Source organism: Capsella rubella, unplaced genomic scaffold (assembly GCF_000375325.1).
Source record: "Capsella rubella cultivar Monte Gargano unplaced genomic scaffold, Caprub1_0 scaffold_7, whole genome shotgun sequence".
In the NCBI taxonomy this organism is placed as follows: Eukaryota; Viridiplantae; Streptophyta; class Magnoliopsida; order Brassicales; family Brassicaceae; genus Capsella; species Capsella rubella.
Genome location: NW_006238917.1, coordinates 6,362,477 through 6,379,314, shown reverse-complemented (window position 1 = coordinate 6,379,314; position 16,838 = coordinate 6,362,477). Strand labels below are relative to the sequence as shown.

The 16,838-nt window shown below is 34.1% G+C and overlaps 3 protein-coding genes across 7 annotated transcripts; 2 read left to right on the top strand and 1 right to left on the bottom strand.

The window, feature by feature from the left end:
- Nucleotides 1–405: 405 nt before the first annotated feature.
- Nucleotides 406–4,007, top strand: LOC17880200 (cellulose synthase-like protein G3). Its single transcript, XM_006283108.2, has 5 exons — nt 406–1,106; nt 1,919–2,068; nt 2,233–2,361; nt 2,460–2,903; nt 3,004–4,007. Exons 1-5 carry the CDS (start codon nt 411–413, stop codon nt 3,886–3,888), a joined length of 2,304 nt encoding a protein of 767 aa, XP_006283170.1. The 5' UTR covers nt 406–410; the 3' UTR covers nt 3,889–4,007.
- A 1,654-nt stretch (nt 4,008–5,661) lies between these two features.
- On the top strand, nt 5,662–8,542 carry LOC17879163 (cellulose synthase-like protein G2). The gene is made up of 5 exons (XM_006283143.2): nt 5,662–6,246; nt 6,425–6,577; nt 6,730–6,837; nt 6,942–7,385; nt 7,493–8,542. The coding sequence occupies exons 1-5, from the start codon at nt 5,662–5,664 to the stop codon at nt 8,378–8,380; spliced, it is 2,178 nt and encodes a 725-aa protein (XP_006283205.1). The 3' UTR covers nt 8,381–8,542.
- Nucleotides 8,452–14,258, bottom strand: LOC17877774 (probable E3 ubiquitin-protein ligase RHA4A). Of its 5 annotated transcripts, none has more exons than XR_002832869.1 (6): nt 14,167–14,253; nt 13,557–13,605; nt 13,308–13,384; nt 12,542–12,659; nt 12,056–12,178; nt 9,373–9,458 (listed from the first exon to the last, which is right to left on the bottom strand). XR_002832869.1 is itself a non-coding variant. In XM_006284581.2 (3 exons), the coding sequence occupies exons 1-3, from the start codon at nt 9,830–9,832 to the stop codon at nt 8,598–8,600; spliced, it is 516 nt and encodes a 171-aa protein (XP_006284643.1). In that variant the 5' UTR covers nt 9,833–10,140; the 3' UTR covers nt 8,452–8,597. The 5 variants fall into 5 exon arrangements, 1 of the variants encoding a protein (XP_006284643.1); XR_002832867.1 differs by having other exon boundaries at nt 12,056–12,161; XR_002832868.1 differs by lacking the exon at nt 13,557–13,605 and having other exon boundaries at nt 12,056–12,161; nt 14,167–14,258.
- Nucleotides 14,259–16,838: the final 2,580 nt, after the last annotated feature.

Here is a 16,838-nt window from a genome sequence, read left to right as displayed (position 1 = left end):
TTTCCGAAATATGTGAAAGCGGTCGGTGGCTCTCATCACAATCCCTAAAAAATTAGATTCATGTTACCATTAAAAACTTACCAAATACGTACTAAGAATTTGTATGTATATGCATGTGTGTTTACTGGAAATTACTACTGTATTAGAATTGATGATCATCATTTTACTAATAAGAAAACTTTTATTAATTATTTTGATAAAAGTTAGTAGTTACAGTCAATCTATCACCTTAAACTTGATTCAATTATTTACTTTTTTTTTTTTTTTTTTTTTAATATTCAAATGAAATGAACTATATATACATTAGGACATTATAGGTAGAGATTAACAAAGATGTAACCACATATTTAATAAAGTTATACGATTCAGTACTTACGCATATTTGCAAAATCCTATAATCGAGATGTAGAATGTCTACTCTGAAAAAGAAACTCGTCTATAAATATATCAAAATTCTATGTAGCAATCTTCTCATATTTGTCTTAATACAAAAAGAAAAAAAAAAAAAAAGTAACACGATGGAGCGTCAGAGAAAACACTCGGTCGGCGGGACAACCCTCCATACGTGTCATCCTTGCCGGCGCACCATTCCATACAGAATCTACGCCCTAGTTCATACGTGTGGCATCATAGCCCTCATGTACCATCACGTACACTCACTTCTCACATCCAACACTCCTCTTATAATAACATGTCTTCTTCTCCTCTCCGATATCGTTCTCGCCTTCATGTGGGCAACCGCAGCTTCTCTCCGGTTTAACCCAATTCACCGGACCGAGTACCCTGAGAACTATACAACTGAACCGGAGGACTTGCCAAAGCTGGACGTGTTCATATGCACGGCTGATCCATACAAAGAGCCTCCCATCATGGTGGTCAACACCGCCTTATCCGTGATGGCATACGATTATCCATCCGATAAGATCTCAGTGTACGTATCGGACGATGGAGGATCCTCGTTAACTTTGTTTGCTCTTATGGAGGCTGCTAAGTTCTCTAAGCATTGGTTGCCCTTTTGCAAGCATAACAATATCCAAGATCGGTCCCCTGAACTTTATTTCTCGTCAAAGTCCCATTCTTGGAGTGATGAAGCTGAAAATCTTAAGGTATGAATATATTTATCAACTAATCACTTTGGTTATAGTTTAGTAATCTTTTTAATCTTATTATGACAAATCCTCAGAGACGTACGTAGGTCAACATAAGTCTAATGAGTCTTAATTAATAATTTCCTGAATAATCTCTTTTCATTAGATATCTTACATCGAATGCTAACAATTAGACATATATATATATATTTGTCGTGGAAGGAGTAATTCATAACAAAAAAAAAACAATAGATAGCGAGTAGAAACAGACAAAAGTAATTATTTGCTAGATTTTCTTATCCTTCAAAGCCTTATCGTATCTCCTCGACGGTAATAGCGATTTTGTCGTGTTTATAAACCAAGACTTCGGAAGACTGTGACATCACCTTTATTCATTTATTAATCATGTTTAAATATTCATGATTTCTTCTTAACGATAAGAATAAGACTCGTCTTAGTGACCTTGATGATTTCTCTTAATACGATAGGCGTATATTAGTTAAATCTAAATGATATATAAACTTTTAGTTGTTTGAATATTCAAACATCTATGATTGCGCATATATAGTACACCATATATATAAGCTAAAAGAAGGAAAAAATGTATGTTAAAAACTTAAAAAAGATTGCCCAAAAAAAAAAAACTTAAAAAAGAAAGGGTGTACTCTAAAAGTATTACAGTTCTATGTCTTTACGAGAAGAATACACATTTTTATTTTCTACAAGTATATACTTTAAGATATTTTAGCACTCCGTTATTACTTATTAGTAATTTGACTATTTATAAAAGACAAAAATATTGAATTGTGTGGTGGTCTTGAATGGACCAGTTGATGTACCAAGACATGAAGAGTAGAGTAGAACATGTGGTGGAGAGTGGAATAGTTGAAACAACGTTTCTCACTGGCAATCACTTTTGTGGAGTATTCGATTTGTGGACCAAAACATTCACTCGTCATGACCATCCCACAATTATCCAGGTATTATAATAATAAAAATTCTCACTACTATTCTACGATCATATAAAACTGCATTTTCAATATCTATTTTTTTTTTTATGATCAAATATATTAAGGATTTGCCATATATATATATATGTTGCTCTTTATCTTAACAAAAACAAAAATCAATAATTTGAGGGCAGGTGCTACAGAATAGTGAGACTGATATGGATGATACCAAAAAATATATAATGCCAAACCTAATATATGTTTCAAGAGAGAAGAGTAAGGTTTCATCACATCATTTCAAAGCCGGTGCTCTTAATACCTTGGTATCCACTAAACCCTATATATCAGTCCCGTACGTGAACTAGCGTGTCCGGTTCAATTAAATTTTTTTTTTTTTTTTGTGTGTCTCTTTTCACTATAGCTACGAGTGTCTGGAGTGATGACGAACGCACCGATCATTCTAACACAAGACTGTGATATGTACTCGAACGATCCTACAACACCAGTTCGTGCCTTGTGCTACTTAACGGACCCTGAAATAAAAACCGGTTTAGGGTTTGTGCAGTTTCCTCAAAAATTTCAAGGAGTGAGCAAGAACGATATCTATGCATGCGCGTTTAAGCGTCTTTTTGAGATCAATGCCGTTGGTTTTGATGGTCTAATGGGTCCGAATTATGTGGGAACTGGTTGTTTCTTCCATCGACGGGCCTTTTATGGGGGTCCATCTATTCTTATTTTGCCTGAGATTGATGAACTTAAGCCCGATCGTATTGCAAATAAGCCCATCAAGGCTCAAGATGTTTTGGCATTGGCACATCGTGTAGCCGGATGTGTCTATGAGCAAAACACCAATTGGGGATCCAAAGTAAGATAAAACTAAACCAACCCTTGTAATTACCATGAATGTCTAGTATTGATTTCTGTTTGTTATAACTTCAAACTATCGTTCAAAACTATATTTGCAGATTGGATTCAGATATGGGTCTTTAGTAGAAGACTACTACACAGGGTATAGACTCCACGGTGAAGGATGGAGGTCAGTTTTTTGTAATCCCAAAAGAGCAGCATTTCGTGGAGATGCCCCAAAAAGTCTAATTGATGTAGTGAGCCAACAAAAAAGATGGGCCATTGGACTTTTTGAAGTTGCCTTCTCAAGGTATAGCCCCATTACCTATGGTGTCAAATCGATGGGTCTAATGGGATTAGCCTATTGTCAATACGCGTTTTGGGGGTTTTGGTCACTTCCTATTCTCGTCTATGGATTCTTGCCCCAACTTGCTCTCTTATATGGTGTTAGCGTGTTCCCTAAGTCATCGGATCCATGGTTTTGGCTTTACATCGTCTTGTTCCTCGGTGCATATGCGCAAGATCTACTAGACTTCGTATTAGAAGGAGGAACTTATGGTGGATGGTGGAACGATCAGAGAATGTGGTCGATAAGAGGATTCTCTTCGCACGTATTTGGTTCCATAGAGTTCGCTCTTAAAGCCCTAAACCTCTCCACGCATGGATTTACCCTTACAAGCAAAACCAACGATGATGAAGAACAGAGTAAGAGGTACGAGAAAGAGATCTTTGACTTCGGCTCTTCGTCCATGTTCTTGCCCATGACCACGGCGGCGATTGTGAATCTCCTTGCTTTTGTCTGGGGGCTTTATGGCCTTCTCGCTTGGGGAGAAGGGTTCGTTCTTGAATTGATGCTGGCGAGCTTTGCAGTGGTGAATTGCTTACCAATCTATGAGGCTATGATGCTGAGGAACGATGACGGGAAATTATCTAAAAGGATTTGTTTCTTAGCTGGGATCTTCACATTTGTTCTTATTGTGTTAGGTTACTTATTCCTCAAGTAACTGCACCCATTAGGGTTTTGTAGTTTCATTTACAATAAAGTTACGTATGAAGATTGTGGTAAATTACAGAGAAGAATGTCACAAATCTATGTAATTTGATGAAATATGATCTTTCACCTCATTATACATACATAAATTTGGTATTTTGATACAGCAAAATTTTAGTAAACTGAGGATATATGTATATACATATTTATCTGTTTTTTCACAAAACATTATTTTGTCTTTCTTCATCTATGTTTTAGGCTAAATTCTAGTCAACTCGAGTGCAATAATTTAATGGAGGAACAAAAAAAAAAAAAAATGTTTTCAACCATGAAAGTTAGAAATATTGACTCTAGATACGTCGTACTATATGTAGTAGTCAAGAAAATGTTAAAATACATGTACTGTCAATTGAAAAAAAAAAAAGTATACTAAACGATAAGAAGTTTTTCAATTTCACCAATTGGTACTTATCTAAAGTTTCTTCTAGAAAGTAATTATAATACTCCAAAAAAAAAAAAGGTAAGTTAAATGATGTAGTTGGTAGGACATTGATATATATATACTCGTTATAGTCTATTTAGTCAGTAGAAATGAAATGATTGAAAAATTTATGTCGTTTGGACTCTGTTTTTTTTTTTTTTCCATCAAACTATGTACTTTGCAGTTTGCAGATGGAAAGTAAATAGTACGTATCACATTTTTCTTAAAGTCTCAGCCTTAAAAATAAGTAAACAACTATTCCGTGTACGTATTTCGAAATACTATATGTCTATTAGTCTATGTATATACACATTACGTACACACAACACATTTGACACAATTTACACACTTATGTGTGATTGTAAACAATCGACGTTTTGCTATAGCGTGACGTGAATTGTGTGAAGGCACTAGTAGTTTAGTCTACTTTTTAGTAGTCTTTCTCCCTTTGATCTTTCATATTTTCGTCTCTTTCTCAAGTTAGAGAATTTTAACTTAACTTCTTCATTGGAAATATTCAAACTATATATTGACTGTTGTATTAAATTAAAGTATACTGTTCAAATTCAATAAATAAATAAAAATCGTTAACAAATTAGTATATAATCGAGGTATTTGGTGTTTTGACTCTGAAAATTGGGAAGTGAATTTGGTATTTTCACTTAAAAGATGACACAACCAGAAATCACAACGACTCAGGTGCAAGTATGAATAATAATAATAAAAAATGTATATATATATATATATATATATATATATATTTGATTGACTTTTAGAGATATCTGGAATATATGGTTTCAACGAAAAATATCTCTTACGTTGGACCCATAATATATGGTTCTATACAAAATGGTGTATATGGTCTGTGTACAAATTAATGGTTTCTCAATAATTTCATAAACCCTGTTGTTATCTCTGTCAATATCATCTTCGAAATCATGTGAAGCCGGTGATTCTCACAATCCCTATTAACTTTAATGTTACCAACTTACCAACTCACCAAATACCGACCTCCGTTAAAACCAATTAATGTATTTATCAAGAATTTATAGTTTGTACTGGAAAAAACACAACTATTAAAATTAATAATCATCATCTAATTACAGAGTATAAAAAGTTAATTCACCCATAAAAAAAACTTTATATACAATTATTTTGGTATAAGTTACAGTCAGTATTGGCATTTTTGCAAAATCCTAAAATGGACTAAAAAGATAAACTTGTCTATAAATATCAAAAATTCTATGTAGCAATCTTCTCATATTTGTCTTTTAAGTTTTAACACAAAAAGAAAACAAAAGTAACATGGAGCGTCACAATAAACATTCGGTCGGCGACACAACCCTCCATACGTGTCATCCTTGCCGGCGGACCATTCCATACAGAATCTATGCCCTAGTGCATACGTGTGGCATCATAGCCCTCATGTACCATCACGTACACTCACTTCTCACATCAAACACTCCTCTTATAACATGTCTTTTTCTTCTGTCCGATATCGTTCTCGCCATCCTGTGGGCAACTACAACATCCCTCAGGTTAAAACCGGTTCGCCGGACCGAGTATCCTGAAAATTATGCAGTTAAACCGGAGGACTTCCCGAAGCTGGACGTGTTCATATGCACGGCTGATCCATACAAAGAGCCTCCCATCATGGTGGCCAACACCGCCTTATCCGTGATGGCATACGATTATCCCTCCGATAAGATCTCAGTCTACGTATCGGACGATGGAGGATCCTCGTTAACTTTGTTTGCTCTTATGGAGGCTGCTGAGTTCTCTAAGCATTGGTTGCCCTTTTGCAAGCGAAATAATATTCAAGATCGTTCCCCTGAAGTTTATTTCTCATCTAGTTCACATTCTTGGACTAAGGAAGCCGAAAGTATTAAGGTATTTTTTTTATAAAATTACACGTCCATTTATCTCTAATTAGGTTTAACGTTTTTTATTTCCTTAAATGCTTATACGAGTGTGTCAACGTTTGTTATAAATTCTAACTTTCATTAGTTTATAGTAATTCTAACTTTGATCAAACTAACATAAGTTATATTGTACGATGAAAAAATAGACGATGTATGAAAATATGAAGAAGAGAGTAGAACATGTGGTGGATAGTGGCAAAGTTGATTCTGACCAGTCCATAAAATCAGATCAATTTCGTGGAGTCTTCGATTTGTGGGATCACAAATTCACTCCTCATGACCATCCTACTATTATTAAGGTAGTATTTACTCATTTTGTATCTCATATAGTATCATATATACCTCTTAATTAATGTATCTCATATAGTATCATATATACCTCTTAATTAATTTATTTTCACAAAAAAAAAGATTCTACAATAAGAACTCGTTTATTTCTATTTGTGGAAAGGTACTACAACATAACGAAACGGAGATAATACCAAACCTAGTCTATGTATCAAGAGAGAAGAGTAGAGTGTCACCGCATCATTATAAAGCCGGTGCTCTTAATACTTTGGTATATCATCAACCTAAATCACCTACCTTAACAATCTTGGTTCGGTTTAAATGACATTTCGGTTTAATATCTCGTTAACCACAAATTTTAACTTTTCATTGTAGTTACGAGTATCTTCATTGATGACAAACTCACCAATAATTCTAACACTAGACTGTGACATGTACTCAAACAATCCTACAACACCACTTCATGCTCTATGTTATCTGTCAGACCCTACAATCAATTTTGGTTTAGGATTTGTGCAATTTCCTCAAAGATTTAAAGGAATAAATAAAAATGACATTTATGGATCCGAGCTCAGACGCCCATTTGACATCAACATGGTTGGGTATGATGGACTTATGGGCCCTGTTCATGTGGGAACCGGGTGTTTCTTCAACCGACGGGCATTTTATGGACCCCCGACCAGTTTGGTTATGCCAGAGATAGATGAACTTGGACCAAATTGGATTCCTAATAAACCCATTATGGCCCAAGATGTTTTGGCACTGGCACACGATGCAGCAGGATGCAACTACGAGCGCCACACCAATTGGGGATCGAAGGTGACATAAAAATGAATCCTTATGTATCATGAGTGTTTGTTTGTGTTTATTTATTTATTTAATTGGTACATGGCATTAATATTTTCTTTTGTCTCAAAACGTTACAGATAGGGTTCAGATACGGGTCATTAGTAGAAGACTACTACACAGGATTTATGCTCCATTGTGAAGGATGGAGATCAATTTATTGCAGCCCCAAAAAAGCTGCATTTTATGGAGATTCTCCGAAATGTCTTGCTGATGTACTAGTCCAGCAATTGCGATGGTCTGTTGGTCTTCTTGAAGTAACCTTTTCGAGGTATAACCCAATCACCTATGGATTCAAGCCATTGGGCTTGTTGATGAGCTTAGGCTATTGCCACTATGCATTTTGGCCATTTTGGTCAATTCCTCTCACCGTCTATGGACTCTTACCCCAACTTGGCCTCATTTATGGAGTTAGCGTCTTACCCAAGGCATCGGAACCTTGGATTTGGCTTAACATAATCTTGTTTTTTGGTGGTTACGCGGTAGATCTATCAGACTTTTTATTAGAAGGAGGAACTTATCGGAAATGGTGGAATGATCAAAGAATGTGGATGATAAAAGGGCTCTCTTCTTTCTTCTTCAGTTTTACAGAGTTCACTCTCAAAACCTTAAACCTCTCCACTCAAGGATTCAACGTCACCAGTAAAGCCAACGACGATAATAAACGATTGAAGCGGTATGAGCAAGAGATTTTTGATTTTGGCCCTTCTTTCTTGTTCTTTCCCATGACTATTGTAGCAATAGTGAATCTCATTGCTTTGATGTGGGGGATCAGTAATCTTTTCACTTGGGAAGAAGTACCCGTCCTTGAACTGATGCTGGCGGGTTTCGCGGTAGTGAATTGCTTACCGGTATACGAGGCTATGATGTTGAGGAAAGATGACGGAAAACTACCAAAAAGGACTTGTTTCTTAGCTGGGATCCTCGCATTTGTTCTTATACCGTCAGGTTTCTTCTTCCTCAAGTAGCTTCAACTACCTAACTTCGCCTGTTAGGGTTAAATATACAACAATAATACATCTTGCTCAAGAGTGAGTAGTGTGATGAATCTGTGTAACCAATATATATATAATGGTGATGGAATACATTTTGGTATCTTGAATCAGCAAAATTAAGATTTACATTTTCTATTTGATCTATTCACTAACAAAACTTGTAGTACTTCTTTATTTTTCGGGCTTTAAGTCAAACCGGTGAAGTTTGAGGAGACTCGGGATGGTCGTTAAGGTCGTCCCCAGAGGTTTTGGTGGAAGAGACGGAAACAGAGGAGCGACACAGAGGACAAGTGTTGTGAGAATAAAGCCAAAGGTGAATGCAGTCGATATGAAATATGTGTTTGCATGAAGGCATTTCCACCAACTCTTCCTTCAATTCAAATTCTCCCAAACATACGCAACATCTGCAAACAAACGAAACCAATCAATCAAACTTTCAATCCACCAAAACAATGATCATATAAGCCACAATGACTTGAAAAGTACAATATTCAAATCACGATATCTTGCAGACTTTTTAAATTAGATGTTGAGGTTCCGAGATTGGTATATTACTACATATTTAGAATGAGGACAAAAATCCAGTGAATAAAAATACGTCTTGTCTAAAATCTTGATTTTGGTCTTATATATCTGGAATTTAAACTTTCCGTCTTTACTTTTAATATTCCTTAGCTTTAAGCAACGGCCTAAAAACACTTATGAGCAGAGAGCATCTCAATTCGCATTTCAACTTTCAAGAGGATCATTCTTAGATATCTCAATTCGTATATTGACACTGTTAACGTAATTCCAAAGTCCAAGCTCATGATAACACACAGACACTAAGATTAGATTGACCAAGTAGAGGATTTGATGACTTCATTTTGAAAACCAGGACACTGAAAAGATCTAAAAGGGTTTGGTAAAAGTGAATTTTTGGATAAAAATGGACTTTTGTTGAAAGCAAGACAGGAGTAACTTACAGAGAATCTCTTGTTCCTAGTTCTTCATTGAACAAAACGAGATGAAGCTTTTCTTTGAGCTCTACTTTCACATCTAACAAACAAATCTGCAAAACAAAACAAAATCAATCTCAGCACTATTCTTCATTCAACTTTATATAGTAGTCCTATAGATAAAACAGGACCATAAAATCTCACATTTGTTAATGTAAATGATTCATTCAGTTACTTTTGCACATATATACAAAGACAATGAGACACTTACCGAGGGGAGATGAGAAGAAGGCTGGGAGGAAACAGGAAGAATCATGGGAGGAGGAGAGAGAGAAGAGGCTCTTCTCTTGAGGTAAAAGAGATAGAACAACAGGAAAAGAATGATGGAAAATAAGATGGGGATTGAGAAGATGAAGGCTTGGTACAGTTTGAGTTGAATTGCTTGTGGGTATAGGTGTGGTGTGATTGGTGATTGAGGATCAACCATAACTTAAAAGTATTTTTGAAATCACAGGCAACAAAAAGAAAATTGAAAGCAGGAAACACCCAAATGAGAAATGAGGGTTTTGATGGGAGCTGAGGAGGCACATGAGTAGGTATATATAGATATCCTGTGTATGTGTATATCTAACCAAAAGCAGGTAACTGTGCAACTATATCAGATTTGGACTGCGATTCTATAATAATATAAAATATCTTGAACTTTCTTTTTAGTAAAATAAAAGTAACTTGTACACTATTGAAATGCATCTTTATATACCAAATTGCAAGTTATTTTACTTTGGAACCAGTTAATTTGTTAGATCAGAGATTTTACCTCTACCAATGCGAAATTCAACATATATCCTTAAAAATAGGGGCTAGATCTGATGATATAAGAAATATAAACTGTACACATATCACATGTGATATGAATACATGTTTATGTACATCATCAGTAAAGGGAAATGGTGGATAAAAGAGGCTTTTCATCATATAAAATACAAGGGTATATATTCCATATGGCTCTTTTAATATAATGAAAAGGTAAGAAGTGAGTAAGCAGGTGATGAGGTTCCACTAAACAAAATGAATAGAAACTTTATAATGCTAAGGATTAGATTCAAATGTCTCAATCCTCATTAACATGGGACCTATATAATTATTAAAACCCATCATTTCATTTGCTGACTCATTTTTGGTTATTAGATCATTTGACACTAGCTAAGCATCAATCATATGCTTCTTCTTTGCCTACCCTTCCCCAGAAAAGAATGAAACAAAACAAAATGTAAACTTTTCTTTGGCAACTAGGTTTGAATTATTGGTGATCAAGTCCAAGCAAGCAGTTAAAATCAATCACAAACTTCAGTCAATAGACCAAACCCACTAGAATACAACCACACTGTTACCATGTACAGATAAGCATTCATTTCTTATATTCTTCTCTTTTACTTTTGGAAAGTGGTGATCACTTAAATATAGATATACCTATGGCCTCTTCACTTGGATTATGACAAGATTCTCAACTCAAATCTAAGAACTTTCAGTTATTTATATAATTAGATTCGAAACAAGTCAATAAAACCTACCAGTAGTAAATTACCGAGATTATATGATTTTAACTTAAGCAAGATTATCCAGCTAACTTTTCACGTTTCCTCCAAAATGGTTTTCCTAGTGAACTACTCAACTCAAACACAAATGAACAGTCAACCAGTAACTTCATTTCACAAATCTGTTAACCTTAGGGAAAATAGTGGTTATACTTTTTGAACAATAATTTTTCACTACCATTTTGTCATCTTTTAAAAGACTGACACATAAACTTACCAAGATGATTGTGCCTAGGACCCCCAAATAAATATCTTGATTTAGGATTTGATTTGTGACCCACATTGATCAGTTTTTTCCCTTTTCCCTTTAGTGATAGACAGCTTTTTGTATTTTGACGTTTGTTTATCAACAACTTGGCCCTTTTAGAATGGCATATATATTGCTCATTCTGTTGAGGTCTTCTATCAAATTAGCTAAAACTTCCAATATCATTTTCGATATAATATCTGGTATGGAAAAGAACATCTACGTATAGAGAGACTAAAATAAGCCTACTATGTCTATTATCACAAAAAAAAAAACTATAGTCCCAAAAGGTTCCATTAACTAGATAATATATATTTTGTATATTTCTATCACTGGTGGTAGTGGATCCTGAGGGGTGACCTCCCTCGCTCATAGTGGGAATGATCAAAAGATATCACTAACTTAGATTCTAAATGGATGAGTTTAGGGATTATAAAACTATTTGATATAGCTTTGCTAAAATACAAAATATGAAGACCTCTGAACTTTTCAATTTTTTTGAAGATCTTGGTAGAAGCAGACACATACTAACTTTTAAGGTTACAGTATGTGGTTCTTATGGGTTTTGGCTAAAGGACTCTAGTCTCCTGTTTCGTCTACACTACATTTTGTTACTAACCTCTAAAACAGAAACAAACTTATATATCTACGATACCCTGGATTAGGTCCAATATAGCACATATTACTTCATATCTTATTTCATTCATATTTTTCACAGACTTGTCTCTAGATCGGTTACACCGAAATAAACTTGCTAGGCAAATTCAAGTTAGTCAAAGAAATGCCTAGTCTTTAAATCTCGATTGGAAAGCAATAATTTTGAAAGGATAAAGTCACAGCAAGAATAAGGTAAAAAGGGGATATCTACCTTTTTAGGTGTAAATGTGATGTTGATGTTTGCTTAAACTCCAAGGTCCAAATCTGGAGGGTCTTGCAGATGTGTAATTGAGCCATCATTTTTACCTGCAAAAGAACTTTCACGCACCAGAAACTGTTGGGGATAAGCAACGTGAAAGGTTGGTAGAGACAAAGACACGTCACTATGGAACAATAAGTATATGAAAAGCTGACTCTAGAACCTGTAAAAAATCTATGATGCATGTATCGTGGGACATTTTCTGATCTCTATATGCTGTTTTTAAGCAAACATAAGCCAGTGAGTAATGTATATATATGCTTTCTAGGTGGATCAATCTTTCTCAAATTAACAACTCACTTTTTCATGTTAAAGTTATAACCAAATGAGATATTACTTTCGTTTAGACAATTACAGTTGCATCTCAGCCTTAGGAAAAAAATTGTACTTTGGTTCTATAAAGCTTTTCAGTCTAAACCAAGAGAATTCCGTACTCACCTCTTGATGAAACAGCCTCCATTTAGTGGTATCAGATTCTGATGACGCTTTTGTTGAGGACATTGACATTTGCGACTTATGATCAGAACATGTTCTCTGCCATGAATAATATGATTGACTGCAAAGAGAAAAGAAAGAGGGCCATGACTGTTATAGAGAGGTTTCAAGAACTAAGCATAATTATATCTGAGAAATCCAAAACACACAGAATGACAGTCAAGTAGCAGAGGCTTCTCTGCACGAAAAATGTAGTAAAGTTTCTGAGAGATACGCCAGGTAAAATAACAGAGGAACAGAGATATTAAAATAAAAATAACCGTCGGGTGATGAGAATGGCCTAAATCTAAGTTTCAAGCCTAATGTGATGTAAAGGCTTAGCATGAACGAGAAATTAGTGAAACAAAGCTTCAGTGTGAATGTAAAACAATTGGGAGGAGTTATCTATTTGTAGAGCAGGTATAGTAATCATAACTATCCATTTAATGGACTGTACATATCAATGCATGTTTAGTGACATGTAGATTTATTGTTACTTACTAAAGTTGAAAAAAATGTGAACGTCTCACAGTATGGTAGAAGAAATAGATTCAGCTCTGTTGTATAAGCGTGAGGCAAAAAAAATCCTAAATTAGTTGAATGCTTTTCAGCCAGAGGTGAAATGATACGGGATTTTTGCTAGTCACTATCTCCAACAATAATTGTATTAAACATATAAAAACGAAAAGGATAAGAAAGCATGCGTACAACAAGATAAGCATGCGTTCACCTTTTTGTCGTTGGATTTACTGTGTCTGCACTGGACTTAGTGCTCCGTACCTATGCAATTCTTCTCTCTTTGGAATACTGAAAACGTAAAAAGGAAACTCATGAGAAGCTCGAAGTGCTCACTTTCTATCTTTTTTTCACTTTTCACAGCTTGAATAACTAGTCAAGAAGTCATCATAAGAAGTAAGTTGTTGATAAGAAGAGTTACAGTTCACCAAGCTAATGGCATCACCAACTGAATTCAACTTACGTGTAAATCACATTTTCTGAAACTTTATGCCACCAAATTAGACACTCTTCTGCTAGAAAACAAAATCGAAATGAGTAAAATAGTCGATTTCCAATACGAAAACTTTCCTTTGAGCAGAAAACTCTAACATAAGGATACATAGATACAGTTTTACAGAAACACCAGCCATAAACTGAAATAGATTAGCTCATTTTCAGAATCCCTTTTCCAATCCCAAATTCCATACCACAAGGCTCCATATAAGCTCAAGTGAGATTCAGTACACAAACTAACTTGGAAACCAAAATCAAACTATGAGTCGTTTACCAGCTTACCTCACGATTTAACAAACAAATACAAAATCAACAACGAAACCCAAAGTCAGCTCAGTACAAGTTCGGGATAATCTCCTACAAACAATGCGACTACTACGAGACTATCCGAACGCGATGTAATCACATTACTACACGAAATCGAAGAAACTAAAATCACAATAACACTCATCAGTTTTACTGAAACAGAGCCTGATTCTGCAATTCTAAGGAAACTAATTGAAGAACAACGAGATTGAGCTCTGAATAAATCAATTTTAACGTCATCAAAAAATTGTCTACAATGAATGAAAAAAAACCTTTATGCTCGAGATCTGAAACTATACCGTCCTACTCCATTCTCTCTTTTGCTTGATCTCTCTTCTTCTCCGCCATTTTACTTTTTCTGTCAGATACGAGAAAAAGAGAGTGAGAAGACTGCATTTTTGCTATTTTGAATGTTTCGAAAATGGGCCGCCAAAAACTTTGAGATCGGAGCCCGAGAGGCTTTTCGACTGTGCGAGTGTTGTGGTGATGATGACCCAATACTCGATTTTTTATTTTTTATTTTACGTTTGACGGTAAATAATTCCAAAAGACTTATATGTTTTTTTCTATTAATTCACCCAATGTAAAATTGAAAATGTGATCAAGACGATTATTAAACATTTAACTGTGCATCAAGCTGAAATTCTTAGGTTTTCATATTAAAAAGAAATAAAAAAAAACTTAGGATCAATGGTTTTAATTGTTTTATCAGTTGGCTAGTGGATCATAGTTTTGTACAACATGCATTTAACTGTAGATGTGGTTAAGATTTCAAAACTTTTGGGAATTTGTATCATAATTAGTCCAACATTGACTATTATTATTAATATGAAGATGCGATCATGTTGTATGTTTTTTTAATTTAATATATTGTAACGGGAGGTTTTGATTTATCATTTGACATTTGGGAAAAAGTCTCTCAAGTCTCAAGTCATATTAAAAATTAATTTTCTTAGTGTTTAATTAGATCTTATCTTTCGAGGAAGGTTTGTTTGATCAATAACTTCTTCAAATCGTCTATATATATACATAATACATTCTTCACATTAAAACCAAAAAAATATATACATAATACATGTCTCGTGTGTTTTCTACACGTAATTTGCTAAATTACCAATCTACAAGTTGACCCTGTTATCTTGGAAATGTTGGCATGCGTTGACATTTTTATAATTTTTTTATCTCTGTTTTTTTTTTGTTTCTTATGTCAACTATAATATTTTATGGGTCCTCGGTTTTTTTCCCTTCGATAATTACATTGTATCTTCTAATTATTATTTTACTTTCTTAAGTTGTTCATGTTCACTAATATGCAGCCGAATAATTTGAACAAGTTCCTCTTACGCTACGTGTGGATTATAATATTATAAGTCCTTGCGGTGTCGCAAGCTCTTTTTGGACATGTTCCACATGATGAATCAATAATCAATAATCTTTTTTTACTTAGGCAATGTGATGTCTTTTTATTTACAACAGGACATGTGATATCTATACAAAATAGTATGTATTTTCTTAATTCAATATGAGCACATTAAAGCTTATTATACAGTATACTATATAAACAAAAAAAGATTCGTTTAAAGCGAAAGTAAATTTCAATACTAATATATAATGCTCTTTGACGTCGTCGAAACCACTGAATAAAGTAAACTAGGCGACGAATTAAAAAACAAAAATTGTTTCGTTGTATTGTTAATTTTATATAGCCGACCATCCATAATGATTAGTCTTAAAATGTTAATTATTATGTTAGTGACTACACTGCTATTCGTCGTTTTGTTTTAGAACAACAACCAAGACTGAACATATTTAGAATCTAACGTTTTAGTCATATTGGTTTGTCTCCATATATGTCCCATACGATCGTAAGCTCGTAACATAGTGACGGTGTATATAGTGAAATAGTCCAGTCCAAGCGAGACATACTCTAATTAACAGTAATGAAGAACTAAACAAGTTTTATTAACACAAACTAATCTTATGACGTTTCTTATGAGATACCCAAAAAAAAAAAAATCATAAACATTATAAACAGACTAAAAGCATAAACATGATGATATGCACCACAGACTAAATATATATAAAGACATATGAACGGGTTTCTCAACTTGATCTCAAAAAGACTTGGAATATATGAAATCTTGAAAGAAACCGAGACGATAACTCCAGATCATATGATGGATCTCATATAACTTCCCGACCACTACTTTTGAGTTGATGTCTAAACGCCAAAGGGAAATGGTGAGGGTGACATTTGTTTTCTAAAGAAAAAAAAAATGTTTTTAATCTCGAAAAATTAAAAATATGACATATTCGGAAACTAAAAACAAAGTAGATAGTGGGATTTCTTTACGTTTTTAATCATTTTATGGTTGAATTATATGAATCCCATAATCATAATCATATATAAACAAACTATCGAAAGTGGAACCCGTATCACGATTTTGGCTTTATTTTATTCGTTGGCTTGTATTAAAAATTAAAAGAAGACTATATAATGATACTATCGCCTGTTCCATTTCGATCCTACTACACTTCAGGCTTGTCTTTTTTTTATATTCCCCCTCTTGGTACTCTATAATATGTTTATAATTTCTATTTGATTCTAGCCTTCGGGTGAAAATTTTAGGAATAATTTGAGAAATAGACAGTTTTTGAAACATAATTGTAGAAATAGTACAATTACTATTTATAATTAGCAAAATCCACATTTTTACTATGCTATTTTATTTCTTTGCCTTGTCAATCCTCACCAAAACATCTTATTTACAAAAATGTCATTAATATATAATTAAATTATATTTTTCTTTCCTCTCAGATTTTTAATTAATATTTTTTTTTTTTCCTTTCTTTTTAATTACATTCTCCCTTCAATCTAAAAACTAAAATACTAGTCAATGAAATTTTTTTTTTTACAAGTTTCAAAATTATTAATAAAAAATCT

Bases quoted from the DNA above. Each gene is read 5' to 3' on its own strand.
- LOC17879163 (XM_006283143.2), top strand. From the start codon at position 5,662: ATGGAGCGTCACAATAAACATTCGGTCGGCGACACAACCCTCCATACG. The intron at 6,578-6,729 runs GTAGTATTTACT...ATTTGTGGAAAG, and splicing joins ACCATCCTACTATTATTAAG to GTACTACAACATAACGAAAC. The intron at 6,838-6,941 runs GTATATCATCAA...TTTTCATTGTAG, and splicing joins CCGGTGCTCTTAATACTTTG to TTACGAGTATCTTCATTGAT.
- LOC17877774 (XM_006284581.2), bottom strand. From the start codon at position 9,832: ATGGTTGATCCTCAATCACCAATCACACCACACCTATACCCACAAGCA. The intron at 9,459-9,616 runs GTAAGTGTCTCA...TTTGTTTTGCAG, and splicing joins CTTCTTCTCATCTCCCCTCG to ATTTGTTTGTTAGATGTGAA. The intron at 8,812-9,372 runs GTAAGTTACTCC...GTTTGTTTGCAG, and splicing joins CTAGGAACAAGAGATTCTCT to ATGTTGCGTATGTTTGGGAG.
- LOC17880200 (XM_006283108.2), top strand. From the start codon at position 411: ATGTCTACTCTGAAAAAGAAACTCGTCTATAAATATATCAAAATTCTA. The intron at 1,107-1,918 runs GTATGAATATAT...TGAATGGACCAG, and splicing joins ATGAAGCTGAAAATCTTAAG to TTGATGTACCAAGACATGAA. The intron at 2,069-2,232 runs GTATTATAATAA...ATTTGAGGGCAG, and splicing joins ACCATCCCACAATTATCCAG to GTGCTACAGAATAGTGAGAC.